General features: G+C 44.6%; 1 protein-coding gene across 1 annotated transcript in view; it reads right to left on the bottom strand.

The window, feature by feature from the left end:
• LOC138487325 (uncharacterized) overlaps window positions 1–16,224 on the bottom strand; it is a 2,513,852-nt gene that overhangs the window by 657,589 nt on the left and 1,840,039 nt on the right. The window contains exons 76-78 of the mRNA XM_069613924.1: window positions 15,660–15,877; window positions 9,691–9,702; window positions 8,358–8,498 (exon numbers count right to left, since the gene is read on the bottom strand). Of these exons, the coding sequence (XP_069470025.1) occupies window positions 8,358–8,498; window positions 9,691–9,702; window positions 15,660–15,877 (371 nt within the window). The remainder of the gene's footprint in view (window positions 1–8,357; window positions 8,499–9,690; window positions 9,703–15,659; window positions 15,878–16,224) is intronic.

The following is a 16,224-nucleotide window of genomic DNA, read 5'->3' as shown; positions in this document are numbered from 1 at the left end:
GCAATGGAATTAGTGTGAGGTGTATGGATCAGTGCCATTCCTTCTGAAACGATAACATTCAAGGTGTGGTGTTAATCTGCAGAAACAAAACATCAGATGTATTGTGTGCCTTCACCTCAAGTTTCTGCTGCTTCTTCATCAAAATCATTTAAGAAGAAAATTCTTCTGAAAGTGCAATAGGTACCTGCTTATTCAATGCTGTCTCTAGAAAGGTGTCCAAACCCCTTGCATCCTGCAACACTTGAAGCTGCTCTGGTACTATCTAAATAATCATTTGAGGTGGGGGTGGTTCCCTGATAGTGCTCCTAAGTCCTGTAAATTGTGTCATAGGTAGGAAAAGGAACAGTTGGGCTCAGGGCTGGTGTTACAACTTCTACCCAGAGCACCATCACTACTGGTGGAGGCCATGAAGCGCTCTCGCAACATCGCAAGTATGGATGTCGCAACCCAGTACCACGTGAGTGTGATTAAAAACATCCAAAGTCATAGCCTGCAGGCTGAGTGTTAGACAAGATTGTGTGCAGTACCCTTTGGGAGACTAAAGCAACCTTGACCTCCTGGCAATAGGAACCCAACCTTTGGTATATGTTTGTACTACAAAGAGGCTTATTTCAAGAGGGGTCATTGTGAGCAATAGGGATTTTACACAGAGATTCACAGTGTCCAGTATTCAGACAAACACTTACACTCAAGGTTTCTAGATTAAACATGTATTAATTTATTTAACAGTCAGTTCAATAAGCCTTCATCAGAAGGGAGCAACACACAGAGACACTTCAAAATACACACTGTTAAGTTTCTCTAAATCAGCAAATACCTATTTTGGATGGCACACAGATGGTTCCTACATCCTGAGGTGACTTAAGTAACTAAGACACTGTGAGCATTAATATATCACTGGTATATTTAGAGCAATGCTGAGTTGGTGTCGAAGAAAAGGGTTTGGGTATAAAACAAAAGGTTATGGAAGTATTCTGCAGCAGGTAAGTAATTTTACACCCCCAATTCAAAGTAAATTAACCCTTTCCTGGAGGAAAGGTAAAACACAAAGTCAGAGGTAAGAAGAGTCTTACAGGGAGCCAGACCAACCAATGTCAGTTGGGGAAAAGTCTAGGTGAACTGAAACTCTTCTTGTAGGTAAGTAAAAGTCTTGCACAATGTTTTAGAAGTCTTTGTAGAAATAAAAAATCACAGAGGGGCCACAAGCTGGGAGGATTGTGAAGGGCAAAGCTGCAAGCAACTCTGCAAATGCAACCAAGACAAGTCTCAACTGAGAACAAGCAAGGCTACACAACAAGAGGTAAGTCCTCTTAATGTTACAGTACCTATGGTTAGAAGAAATGGTTCCAGCTGGCTTCTGTTCCCGTACAGCTCTGCAGATCCTGTTGTTCCTGTGCTGCAGTCATAGGGACAAGAGAGAGGACGTCTGGGGACTCCTGCACTGCAATGGGACGGTCGGCGGCAGCAATTGGCAAACTTCAATTCAGCAGTACTTTGCGTTTCAGCTCCTTGCGTCTATAGCAAATAGTAACACTGCGGTTCTCGGATTCCACTTCAGACTTTCCTCGCATCTGGGGTCCAGCACTCTGATGAGGTGGTTCAGGCTTGGTCAGTCCTGCTTCCTGGGAGTCCGGAGGGTCTTCCTGGAGCTCAGGTCCGACTTAAAGACATTCACTCGATTCTGGTGTTCCTCTCCCTGGCACTTCGGTTCCTGTAGCAGCAATGGAAAAACAGCCAGTTCCGAGAGGATTTTCAGGGGAGCTTGTCTTGGGGTCGATTGGTCCCACCAACCCAAGGGGAGAAGTCGTCCTTTGCAGGTCTTCTCTTGTCGAGGCGAATTCGGAGCTTCAGCATAGCAGCAGGGCTTCACTGGGCAAACCAACAGTCCAGGAGTTGCAGCAGGTGTCTTTTCCTTCATCCAGTGGTCGACTCTGCCTTCCAAGCCAAAAGTTTCGCCTTTTATGCAGGTTTCCCCTATTCTTTCTCAGCCTAGTTGTCAATCACACAGCAGGGTGGCTGTCCTTGGGTGCATTCCTGTAACCAAGGAGACTAAGCACAGGGAGTTTTGGGCACCTCCCTCACTTCCTGCACTTGCCAGACATGCTGGAGCCAGAGGCGGGCTTCACTCATGAATCCCGCCAAAGGCAAAATGAACCAAGGGACCAAACCTGGTTTGCGCGCAGAGTAAATCTCAAGAAGGACCTTTCCAACAAGAAATGGTGAAAAAAGAAGAACGGGCCATTTTGACAAAATGGACACGCATGGATATCTTACTGCAGCTGCAATTGCAGCCCACAGTAAAATCACACAGTGGTAGTAAAAAGTAAACCACTGCCACCAGCCATTAATTGTAGAAAGGGTAACATAAAAATGTGACATGAGAAAATAGACAAAGGGGATACTAAGTAACCCCTCCAGCACCCGATTGTAAGATAGTGTGTGCTGGGTCATGAAAGTTACAAAATGTAAGTAAAGTCAATTTCACTTCACTGCTCTTGGAAACAGTAGTTTCACCAAGAGAAGGTATTTAAACCTTTGGGAAATCTAAGAGACTTCCCTGTGCCACTGCACTGAAGGTGCTGTGTGTCTCAATGTGTAGGCCTCCTTACCTTTCATGTCCGCCTGTCTCAAATTCTAAATTTCTGACTGATTTGTTTACTGGCGAGCAAACCAGATGTATTGTGTTGTGCAGTAACCGATTTCTGGTAAGTTTGCTGCAAACAGATCAGCCGGAATGATGCCGGCTAGGTGCACAGGAAAGTTTGTCATACTCCAAAGTCAAAAGAAACACAGAGTCCAAATCACAGAAGAAAACATAAGAGAGTGGGGAAAAGTTCTCACTCTCTCCAGGTTAGAAATTAAAAGACCTAAAGTCCAGCAAAAGAGCTGGGGGTCTCTTAGGTAAAAGTGAATTAGCACATTTCTGAGAAACATAATTTCCCTTGTGCGCCCCCTCCCCACCATCCTCCTATGCAGGGGAAACACCTACAACCCCCATGATCTCCCCTTCCCTCCTCCCCCCACTAATTACCTAGTATTCTATGGGGGACACCGCGGCCCACTCTCCGTTCCGTTCTCCCTCCTCCCCATCCTTCCCCCAATCATGCTCACACATACATACATCCCCACACACATACAACAACACAAACACAACAAACCACAGTCGGCCTCCTTACCTTTCATGTCCGTCTGTCTCAGCTTCTACATTTTTGACTGATTTGTTTACTGGCGAGCAAACCAGATGTATCGTGTTGTGCAGTAATTGATTTCTGCTAAGCTCGCTGCAAACAAATCAGACGGAATGGTGCCAGCTAGGTGTCCAGGAAAAGCCAGCTGAATCCTCTGGTGTTGTGCACTAGATAAAAGCTGCTCTTTCTTTCTGTGTGTGTCTGAGGTGCTGTTTTGTCCTGAGGCGTTAAGTCAGTTTTGTTTTTGGACTTGTGTTGCGTTTGAGCCAGGAGAGGTGGGAACTATGCGTAAGGTGCATACTGTTAAGTAAACCATTATTTGACAGCAGAACACACAGGAAGATGTGTTTTGTTCTGTTTCAATGTATTTTGTTTGTGCATTGTGTCAAGTTATAGCCATGAAATGGGACTACCTGAGTGCATGCCCAGTCTCATTGCACAGACATCCTTAAGTATATATATAATTACTGAAAAAACTTTAGTTAAAGTGTACTTATGTTGAAAAGAATTAACGCAAAACAACTCTTGAAATTCAGTGGCTATGGCAAGTCATGACCAGCTGAACTTGCACTTTTCCCGTTGCAAAGCCAATCTGCATACACATATTTTAAGAGAAGGGAATCACATTGACATACAAAATGGCATCATGGGGTACAGCATTATCGGGGACATCAATGGGAATGTGGCGAGTTAAGCTGAACATGACTTCCCACATTCACTGAATTTCTTAGGGGATTTGTTGCGCTAAATCTGTTCAACTTAACTACATTTTAACAGAAGTTTTTTCAGTGAATTTCAAGCTTTTTATACCACCATTTTTTTACAGGCCCACTTGGTGGCCACAGGATTTGCCCGTGGCCGGTATACATGGCTTTTGGCCCCCCTAGCGAAGGCCTTTGGCCCTTGCCAATGAGCACAGCCTTCAGCCGTTCCCACTGTATCTTTTAAACCACAACCTTTCTTCCCCACTCACTAGCCTTGGCCTTCACCCATGACCACTGACCCTGGCCTTTGGCTGTGGCCCCTGCACATGTTGCCCCAATAGCTTTCTTCCTGTCACCCTAGCCATGGCCACTATACATATTGCTCCAATAGGTTTCCTAAACCGGTGCACTAGCCATGGCCTCTGCCCCCAGCCTTTGGCCATGTCCACATCACTAGGTCTCTTTTGGGCACACTAGCCATGGCCTTCGGGCATGGCCAGTGGCCATGGCCTTTCACCATGGCCCCTTGACATGTTGCCCGCTAGGTGCCATGTCCACTGTACATGTTCCCCAAATATGTTTCATTCAGACCCACTGGGCGGCCATGACCAAATATAAATGTCTTCTGGGCCTACTACTCAGGGCCTATCTTTTAAAACACTACCTTTCTTGTCATCAGTGTTTTCATACAACATGTAATTCAGTGATTTGATCTTTGATGTCATCATTGTGGTCATAGGCTGCGCAACAGGGGGACATGAAGTTAAGGTGGTTTTAGCTGAATTGCAGCTGTTTTGTTGCATTAAGTTCACACCTTAACATCCCTGCAACTAAAGTTTTTCCTTGAATGTCAAGGGTTTTGTTATTCCATACATAATTAACATTAATAATACAGACCTACTCCTTAGGTGAAAGTGCGCAAGGCAAAATAGCATTGGACTTTAAAAAAAAGTAATGAACACCAGAAAAAAAAACAGAGAGAGGAAATGTTCCAAAACATATACTGGCAAAGTTGAAAAGGTGCTCACCTTTAAAACCCAGAAATCTGTCGTGAAATATTCCCTGGAAAACTAAATCCCACTATGAAACAAGTGCTTGTGGTCTTGTGAGTAAGTGTCTGCACTGGGAACATGACAACCTGAGTAAAATCCTTTTAGCCAAATACTTGAGCAAGCTTGCCAACGTAAAAAAAAACAATGGGTTGTGTCGGCCCTCTGAAAGAAAGTTATGCTCTTCACCCACATATGTCCTTTACTTGTGCCCTGAAAAGCAGCCACAATCAGGGGAAAATATCTGCACCAGTGTCCAGGATTGCAAACTCTCATGCCACATCGTGGGCAAATACTCATGACTTACTTGCCCTCTCATCATTTCCCCTCCTCACCCCCGTGTCTGGCTTTCAACAATAATCAGCTTTATAAAGCTAACTTGAAAAGTACACATACCATACTGTCATTCAAATATATAAATCATTATACAACTATGTTAGGCAAAAAGTGTTCAATTGAGGCATTATTCTGCCCATCATGACTGTGAGAGTACAAATACAAGAATGAAATTCAGCAATAGGCAAAAAAAGTCTCTGGCCCTCATTACAAGTCCGGCGGTGGACCATGGTGCTATTAGCACCATGGTCCATGCCGCTAAGGTTACGATTCCGCCATGGTGGATGGCGGAATTACCGCCCCATTCCAAGGTGAGTGGGGCGGTAATTCCCCATTCCCATTTTTGCCCCATAGGGCATAATGGGCATGGGGAAGGCGCTAATTACGGCACCGTAAATTACGGTGCCATAATTAGCACCAAGATCGCTTAGCGCCTTGGACTTTAACGCCTGCAAAAATCAGGCGTTAAAGTGTAAATCAGGCGTTAAGGGTTAACGGCGCTGACGGCGCCGTTAAACCCTTAACGCCTGACTTGTAATGAGGGCCTCTGAGTGTAAAACTTTCAAGGAGTGACTGTTCCACATTTTTAAAAAAAATATGCAAATGCAGTGTGTCATGAGATATTTGAAACCTTGAGAATGTTTTTAGGCAATGCGCAGTGAGATTCAATTATTTGTCATAGAGCACACACTTTGGTTAAGCAGCTTTCTCCAAGTGGTACACGTGTTTCAGTACCATCATTTTGCTGCGGGACGATTTGACACCTGGAGTCTGCTGCAGCGCCCATTTTGGCGCTCCCTTTTTCTCAGCAAAAGCCATTCCGGTGCCATTATTTTGGCACGTGGAATGTTTGGACATGGCTGACATTGCAGCCACGTCTAAACGCCCTCATGCTAAATAAGATCACAGGACTGCACTGCAACAAACCTCGCCACCTCCCACTTGCGTTGCTTTTCTTTCAATCAAATTAAGTGAAATAAAAAACATATAGCCTTGAACCCTGGTCTGCCAAAGTTCGAGGGCCAGCATTTAACCAATAGGCCACAATGGCTTGGTTTGTCATGGGATATAAATTTCATACTTAGCCTATAGTTTAATATGTTCAATGATAAAAGGCTAGGTATGAAACTTGTGAAAATCTAAACAATAACATAATTATAGCATAATGGTCAAGTGCTGCATCTCGAACTTCTTAAGGCCAGGGTTGTATGATAGCAGTGTTCAGCATAAATGTGATTTTTCTGTTTTTATAAAAATACGGATGCTGTGTGTTATGAGATATTTAAAACTAAGAAAACACATGGCATTCAGAACCGTGGACTGTCTGCCATCCATGCAGTGACCGGCACCGACCCTGCTTAGTTTCAAAGTGAGGAAGGATCCAGCCCCCTTAGGCCATGTTTCTCTAAGTGGTATTCTAAGTGAGGGACCATATGTTAGGTAACATGGCCTTAGTGGGCTGACCCCTTCCTCACTTTGAAGCCAAGCAGGGTTCGTCCCCGTTACTGCGGGGATGGGAAACCCACTGTTGCTGTTAAAATAACTGTTTTTTATTTTTTTATTATTGACTGGAAGACTACAAATACCAGAATGCAATTCAGCAAAAGGCAAACATTGTCTCTCAGTGCAAAACCTTCAAGGACTGACAGTAGCACGGTTTAAAAAAGTAAATAATTCAGATGCCCATTCAGATGTCTATCCATGCAGTAACCGGGACTGACCCTACTTAGCTTCAAAGCGGGATGACCCTGCTTAGCTTCAATGCAAGAAAAGGGCTGGCCCATTCCTCTAGGTGGTCTTGTAAGTTTGGTTTCTTTGTCAGGCAACATGCCCTGAGGAGGCTGGCCCCTTTCTCACTTTGAAGCTAAGCAGAGTCTATTGTGGTTACTGCATGATGAATGGGAGACCTGGATGGCAATTAAATCACTGGCCATGGCCACTGATTTTTCGGGTACTGAACTACACATAAACATACACACCTCTATCTGTAGTCAAACATCAAACAGCAGGAAAAAAATGCTCATCTCCCCAGGGCACAGACTGCTACTGGGACGCAGTTTGCTTTCAGATCGTCCAACTCCCAAATTTGACTCAATGCTTTCTAGCCATCCCCCCACCTGTACCTTGATGGCATTTGTACGTTTTATGACCTAAAAATATCTTTTTACTCCTTTCACTGCTATAGCCTCAAATATCTCTTGCATCAGGAGAAAAACAAGATGGCATTTGTTTAATTTCTGAAAACCATGATTCTGTAATGCTCCAATATAACTATAATTTTTGGAGAAGGTGTCACCCCCTTCTCTGTCAAATTTTAAAATAAGTACAGCATGGAAAACCCCCAAACCATGCATGGCATGCAAGTCAATGCTTAGTGCCCAGGGTTGTTTCAGACCTGATCCAAATCCATCCAGCAGTTTGGGGCGTGTCCTTTTGCAATAATTGACCTTTTTTGTCTATGGGAAAATGAATGGGAAGTAGGCCGCAATTTGGGAGAAAAAAAATGTTTTGACTTTTAATAACGTTTTGATTTTTTTAACTAATCTTTACGAAAGTTTGCAGTCTGAGGTGGCCTGCAGGGTTTTAATCACTTTTGAAATTCTGGCCAAAGCCATTACTCGAATCAAAAGTTATTAGCAATAGAATTTTGAGGGGATCCTATGTGTCTCCGAATATATATACATATATATGAAACACTTCAAGCTGTAATGTAGCTAATCGTTCAAATAGTGGATGTTATCATTAAACAATGATGTGATTATGTAACTGAGTTTATTTGGATACACAATTGATACATTCAAAAGCTGTAGTCAGATCCACTTCTTCGTGGAAATGTTGCTAACTTCCATGCACCTATTTCTAATGAAAGCAGTAATGCATCGAATGTCACAAAAATCACTGCAAGCGGTGGAAGCTCAAATAGGGCTTTTGTAATCAGATATGCAATCAGCGTGGCTAATAGCGCTAACAGCCGCGGCATGAGGCATAATGGAGAGTTTTCTATGCGGGCGGCTCGCAGCAATGTCAGCTCACATCATAAATGTCATTATAGATTTTTTTGCAAAGATTTTCGAACTTACTTCCTGCTTGTGACTGAAGATCGCAGTCATCCTGTCGGTATTGTCCACGTCGTCTGTATCAGAGGAAATGAAGCACTCGCGAACCATCTCTTCGAGTTGCTCGAGGGAGTGCTGCTGCTGCAGAATGGCACGTGTCACTCTCTATTAAGGGAAGAGGATAAAGCATACTGTATTTAAGTGCTCGGCTCAAGTCATGCTTGCAAGCATTACAATAATGACTGCAATCAGTTCGAATCAGTCAGCCCAGTAACGATGGGATTCGGATAGTAGTATCTGGGGAACGGATTCACCCTGGTAGTGGTTGCAATTGATTTGAATCATTTCGAACCATGTGCCCCTAATTGCTACAATTCAGATTTAAATTGATTTGAGGTGAACAATATCCTAATAGCACAGTATTAGCCTATGATATGAAATAAATGAAAAAATAAATGAAAACTGAAAATGTATCATTAATTTGAACCTGGATGTGAGCGTTCAAGTGTATACTTGAAAGCAAGGTGGAAGGTATATGGAACCGAATCCGCCCACTTCGTCACGACCGTTTAACCGCATTTCGTGAGCAGCCATTTTGGTTAGTCTATCGCTGCATATTTTTGTATAGGTGGCGGAGTAAAGGAACATGTATTCTGAATTTCTAGAGTAGAGGGGGTGTGGGAGGGTGAGACAAGAAGAATTTGGCAAAACGGTAATGCAACGAGGTGTCCCAGATCCATACACAAGATCGAATATGTTTTATATTGTACTGGACGTTACATAGACTTTCTAACTCTGAAGACTGCCGGGCATGCAGAATTGTGATGAGGTCATATGGTTTGAGACTGTGCTAGAGTGGCTGACTACTGTGCAGAAGCCTGGTATAGAGTACACCTAGTACACCTGGTCATTGATAAGAGGCAATCCACAATCAGCATCCTATTCCCTATCATAGAAATGTTGCCATAAAAAAACAATGGCTATTCCAAGCCATTACAAACTATTTAAGTAAGAGATTTTGAAGCTGCTCAAGACCAGGAAGTTTTGGACAGTAGAAGATCAGTTACAGGATAAGCTAATACCCTCAATTTAAGAGAGGAACACGCACAACCACAAAACAGGCAGCGGGAGCGTATAAAGACATCTGGGCAGTATTTCATGAATTATATGCATAAATATAGAAATACAAAACTCTTAAGCAGAATTGGTACTTCGTTTAGAGGACGTTCTCTGTGGGCCAACGTAGAGGCTCTGCCCATTTCCACAGTCCAGCCATTTGCCTATGTTCAAACACTACATACACCCATTAAAAAGAAACCGGGAGATAGCAGAGGACAGTGTGCAGAAAATGACTTACCTCAGTTTTGGGCTGCAGTGAAATGAAAGAGTAAAATTTAAAATGCATGTGAACTGGTACAGATGTCTCCTGTAGTGAGTTTGGGTGTGACGATCAACTAAGAGTAGAGCCCCTGTCTCCTGTTGCTGGGGTGAGCATTAAAAGAACCCCTGTAATGCAGCCATCATAACACATGGTGCTAGAGAAAGAGTGAAATAGGATGTTTTCTGTAAAATGCAGCCAGATTTACATCATCGGGATAGGTCACCTACGGCTTTGAGGAGAAAAGGGTTGAACATTGAGCAGTGGAAAGGAATGCAGTAGGAAGGTTCCCTTTCGATGTAAGCATAGATGGAATGATAAGGTGGCTAGTACACGAATGTAAGAGAGGACAAAAGAAATTAAACGTGGATGAAAGAGTCTTGAAAAAGGATGTGGGCTGAATAACAGATTGGATGGGGCAATGAAGGTGTGATCTATTTCACCTTCCCATAATGTTCTCACTGCAAAACCTCATGCAATAATTCCACCAGGGAATGATGCATCACCTTTGACTCTACTCTGAATGAGATTCCTGAAATCAAGGCAGTTACAAAAGCCACCTTTTAAAAATAAAACGTTTCTGCTCCCATTCATCTTAAAATACTGCCATATAGAACACGGGTGGACATTGGCAGATTACACCTGTGTGTCAAGATGCCTACCTCCAAGGAGCCAGGTCCGACCCAGCAAACCCAGAGGCAGGCATCATTCCCCCCAGGGAAGTGCCAGTGGGCCCAAGCTGGGGCCCTTTGGACACAGTCCTGGTGCCTTAGGCGCCAGGCTCATGTTGGACCCCTGTCCTGGCGCCTTAGGCGCCAGGCTCATAAAGCTAGACATGTGTTCAAGTGTTTTAATGTGCACTTACCTGATGCAGACCATGCTGCTACATCCAGGCCCTCTTGAGGCCTGAATGGAACTACTTTACCTGTGGGACTACTTTCCACCTGGGTGTGGTCGGGGAAGGATACATACCTGATCGGTGGAAGGATACATACCTGGAACTTCTTCCAAAGCTATTTAAACCACGCCCGATCAGCAACTCATGCTTCGCGTTGTTCTGCTCCTCCCAGCTGGACGCTCACCGTGTCAGCTCCTGCATCTGGACTTCAGCCACGCCTGTCAGCATCCTGGGTCACCTGTAAAGGGAGATAAGAGAGAATTGGAGAGAAAGAAGACCTTACCTGCTAAAGCTGTATCACAGAGACATCACACCGACGATCCTGAAAGGGAAGACATCATTTTTAAAAGCATTTCGCTTCGATCGCTGCAGCGCTGCATTTCACTCCCCTTTCCTGGGCACCTCCATCTTCAGCAGCGATCATCCGGATCCGCAGCCACTTCCCAGAGCCTAGAGAGAAAGACAGGAAAACAAGGTGAGAGAAGGAAGGGAATAGGAAAGGCTCAGTTTCCTTCTAAGACTTACCTGTTGGGTCATTCCCATTTCATTTCGGGCCCTGCCGCTTCCTGGCATTCCGGACCCCGGCCCCTATGGGGAAAAAAGACAAAGACATTGAATGAGCGAATGCAAAGACATTACCCGAACGCTCATCCAGAACTTACCTGTCATTTGTTGGAACTGCACGTTTCACTTCGGGTCGGCGCCATATCTCCGGCATTCCGAACCCCGGCCCCTAAGGGGAAAAAGACATAAGCGTTAGCGCTTGCTGTAATAAGACAATGAACATTATTATTAAGCTTGAACTTTTGAACTTGCAACAGAACTCTTACAGCGCCTTACCTGAATAGTCAAGCTTATTTGAACTTCCATCAAACCTCAATCCAGTGAAGTAACTGGGTTTCAACGCGCCCCTGCATCAGAAGCAGGATGGAGAACTCATCCTTCCAGACCCTAAGGTGAGACTTCACGGGGAATCGTGGAAGGGTATCGTGGAGGGTTGGAAGGGAGTGGGAGGCTTGAGCATTATTCCGTCAGTAGGTAATACTCCCTTTTCACGCACAGGGGAATATTCCTACGAGCCAGAGAAGCCAGAGTAGAGGGGCCCTAGCTGTCCATCTTCAGAGTCCTGCGCTTCACCATTGAAGAAGCATCAGCACTCGAAGCCAGACCTGCGCCTCCGTGGGAATCAGGTGAGCGTGACACTGTGTTCCTCACTATCTGATTGGCCAACTCCTCTCCCCAAGTTGCCAATTGTGTTCGGAGCTTTAGAAGATTCCCGTCTTGATTATGCTAAAGCATTATTTGAAGTTCTCTCTCAAAAAACCATTGCATTTCTCCAATAGATTCAGAATGTGGAAATCTTGCAGTTTAGTAAAGATAGATGCCATACATATCCCATACATATCCTTGCTGATCCAAGAAACCTGTGATACCAACAATCAAAAATGCTGGCTGGCAAGATCTATGCTGCCTACATCTTTTTTATATATATGCATAGACTTCAAAGTCTCTGTTCAAACAATAATTTGGAAATACTCTGATGTATTCCCTAACATACATTGATTTATACTCTGGAGGGACAATTGTTTCCCCTGTTGCAGCTTTATTTCGATTTGTTCTATGTAATGATGTATTGAGGGAAGAGGGTGTTTCAACCAGAAACACTACAACAGAACCATCAATATACTGGGCCATTCTCTAGTAGCTGTCATTCATAGGAGGATATGATCATGCGTGGTATTAGGGAATACAAGATAAATACACCGGGGTAAAACACACAACAGACAGTATTCTGATGGGATTGGATATATGCAAGTACTCCAATGCAGTGGGAGGACAGGACAGAAATAGTTATGGAGCAAAAGTGATGAGTGCTTCTTCTAGGCTTAGGAGGTGGAGCTTCAGTGTGGATTGAAAGGAGTGGATGGTAGTGGGGTTTTTAACATGGAGGATGATGCGATCCAATGCAGAAGAATAATGTGGGAGCAGCAAAAGGGAGAGGATGCAGAATATAGGTGGAGAACTGAGAGATTACAGCGGATGATGGAGCAGAAGTGCACAGAGGAGTGCAGAGAGAGATAGTGCTTACCGGATAAGGTGAGGTGAGCTCATGGATGAACTTAAAAAAAAACAGTATGGATTTGAAGAGGGATTGACTTCTCATGGGGAGGCAGCCAGCTTGGAGGTGGTGATGAAAAGCAGAAGAGCAGGGAGATTATAGAGAGAGTGTGCAGCAGAATCGAGTATGTTGTCAAGTGGAAAGGAGGAGTAGAGGGGCAAAAACATGGAGCTCAGTGCAGTAGTCATGGTAACTGAGCAACACAGTAAGAAAGAATATTTTGGCAGAGATGTATGTGAGGAGAGGGTGGATATTCCTGATATGAAGCAGGCTTATCCTAGCCGGAGTAGAGGCAGCAGCCATTATATGCTGGATATGAAGGTCACTTTCAAAATGAAGCCCCAGGTTGTGTGCCTTGGGACATGGGGAGAGCAGGTCAGGTGGCGAAAATTATAGTCAGGGTAGGAGAAGCGACATTGGATGCCGGGAGATAGATAACTTCAGTATTTGAGGATTTCGCCGTGAGGCATTGAGGTGCCATCAAGTGTTGGATTGCTGTGAGGCATTCAAAGATATGGTAGAAGAACCGAAAGGAGGAGATTAGAGGTCTGAGGGAGGGAATTTAGAGGGTGAACAGTAGACGACCAAAGACAGAGCCTTATGGGACACTGACAGGGAGGAGGCTTGCATCAGTGTTGGCTGTGTTCCATTGGATGGAGAAGGTTCAATGGGGCAAAACAGTTGAGAGTAGTGTACAGTGTTCCATGGCAGCAAGGATATGAAGGTGGGAGGGCGGATCTACTGAATCAAAGTGAGGAGGGAGCTTGAGAAGGATAAGGGTAGAGGAATGTGTATGAAAGTGAACAAAGTTTAGCAAGTTGGAGACATGAGTGGTGGCACTTTCAGTAGAGTGACAGCTCAGAAAAATGGGTTGAAAAGGTTTCAAAGGCCATCAGTGTTAAGGTCGCTGGAAACCTTGTTAAATGCAAAGGGGTCAAGTTTACTATTGTGTAGCGCAAAAAAGAATTTGTAAAATGCATGTGTAAAACCTTTATACATGCCTTTTACGCCAACCAGAATTCTCATTCTCTTGAATGGCAGGGACGGGGCATGGTCTGGAATTGCCCTTTCTGCATCCCCCATCATATTCCTATGACAAATGCACAAGGATTTATGCCAGAAGGACATTTTAATGCTGGCACAAATGCTTTGGAATCCTATGGAACCCACTGTTGTATGATGACTAAACATCTCGTAGGCTTGAGGCCTGGGTCACTAAGGGTTAATTGATTTTCGGAGCACACAACCAAATACTTACAGATTTCAGATTTTGCTTATCACAAGCTATGTTCCATGTAAACAAGAACGTGTTTGCATCAGAGCCTCAGAATGACCTGGGTTTCTGATAAAGCTGCATTCCAGAGGCCCTTCCTAGAAGCAGCCAGCCTCTTGGAAGGGAAGGGAATTCACCTGCAAGCTTAGCAGTGCATGTGGGACATCCTGGAAACCGAAGGCCTCTAAGCGACTGTTCCTGTCTGCTGTGTCGTAGTGGGTGCTGGCCTTTCTGAGAAGAGCTGTCCAATCCGGTGTCCATTAAGGGTCGTGCATTTACCTATTTGTCAGCATACTTTCCTGTGCAGATTGTAGGGATTATTTGCCTTTTTATCTACTTGAAGCAAAACAAAATGCGAAGCATAAAGCGCTTTCCTTTCTTCTGAGTGAGTTCATTGTTTCAAGCAAATACGAACCTGCAGAGGTTTGTGCTTGTTCTAGGCTGATCCCAGCGCAAACACACACACCCATAAAAAACACCTGCCTGCTTTTTACAGCGGCTAAAAGCAGGCAGATTCCATATAAATCCATTTTAAACACCACTAGCTATGCATAAATAGCAGACAGTGGGCCTCATTACGAGTTCGGAGGTAACCACGCCACTATTTGCATCATGGTTGCCTCCGAACTCGTCCAAACTCCGGCCTGGTGAATGGAGTAATTAGCGGTCCATTCCAAGGTCGGAGGGACCGGTAATTCCCTATTGACCAGGGCCATTCCCCATTCCCATTTGAGCCCCCATAGGGCTCAATAGGAAGGGGGAAGGCGGCAATAACGGTACCGTAAATTACGGTACCGTTATTGACCCCGGAGTCCCTTTGCGGGTCCCGTCCTTAATGCCTGCTAAAAGCAGGCGTTAAGGAAGGACCCGCAAAGGGAACTCGTAGTAGGGCGGTAAGGGTTTAACGGCACCGGTCTCGTTACCGGTGACCGTTAACCCTTACCGCCCTACTCGGAATGAGGCCCAGTATTTACTCAATTTGCACTAAGAAGTGAAAAAACAAAGGTATACAGGTCTACATTTGCACCTCGGGAGCATTTGCACCATGTCAGTTTGGGAGGATAGCTCAGGGGCAACGTGCTCGCCTTGGGAGCAAGATGACACGGAGCACCACAGGTTCGATACCCGGGTCTGTGCTTAGAAACCTCTGGGTATTAAGCGCGTTATAAATAACCTATCATCATCACCTTTGTTTTGCACTTTACTAAAATGTCAAGGAGGATTTGTGTTTGCATACACATGCAAACATAACATGTCCCCTTTGTGCAATTTATGCTTTTAAGTCAAATGACCCTCAAGTGCTTTCAAGAATATTAGAATAGCGGGAAAGGCGAGATACTGGCTGATAGCGGTATTGTTGGGGTCAACCAAGTGCTTGTTTACGTTTGGCAGGACAGCTGTTGATTATAAGCAGAAAGGAAGAGCCCAAGGGAAAGGGAGAAGCTACAGAGGAAAGGGACATAGGAACAGATGAAAGTTGCAAGTTCCTTGGCTGTACGCAGAGCAAAGGTTCAGCAGGGGGGTGAGAGGGGCTTGCTGTCTGCAGGATGGGTCCCATTTCGCGGGGAGATGTTGGGAAGAGGGAACATAGGTAGGACGGGGTGAGGATAAAATGGGGGGAAAAGCATACACTCAGAACTGAACACTAAAATACTAGCCTGGAGCTCGAGGTGCAGTTCCGGTTGAATACTCGCAAACGCTCTGTGTAATAAGACCTCTCTCAGGCTCTCTTGACAAGGGCTACAGTTTATAATCGTCGTTCCGGAGCTCATTTCCGCACTCAGCTGAGGGTCGTCTTCGGAGGCTACCAGAACGAGCTTGAACTGCTCCGAGCACAGCAGCCTGTGACCATTGAAGGACAGTATATCTGATGCACCTGCAATAAAGGTAACAGGGAAAATACATGACACAGTATTGATAAATATACCCCAAATGCACACTCTATGGATAGAGGGCAACAATGCCCTATAATTAAGGTTACTAGCTAATTAGCAAATAACAAGACAGATTCTGAAGTCCTTAGATGATGGAGCCACTCAATCCAATCATTCCAAAGACCTTGATTATCCTACTCGGAATTGTAGGTGTTGGGACTATCCACCACAGGGGGTATTGGTTAAGGGGAGGATGGCAAGCATATGCATTTGCATTTAAATCTCTATATGTAGCATTTATCATTTGCTAGGTTTAGTATTCCTGGCTATTCCAAAATGTATCCGTTTC

Source organism: Ambystoma mexicanum, chromosome 9, assembly GCF_040938575.1.
Source record: "Ambystoma mexicanum isolate Mex_15411 chromosome 9, UKY_AmexF1_1, whole genome shotgun sequence".
Lineage (NCBI taxonomy): Eukaryota > Metazoa > Chordata > Amphibia > Caudata > Ambystomatidae > Ambystoma > Ambystoma mexicanum.
Note: the sequence above shows the minus strand (reverse complement) of the source record. Positions and strands in the feature narration are given on the sequence as shown.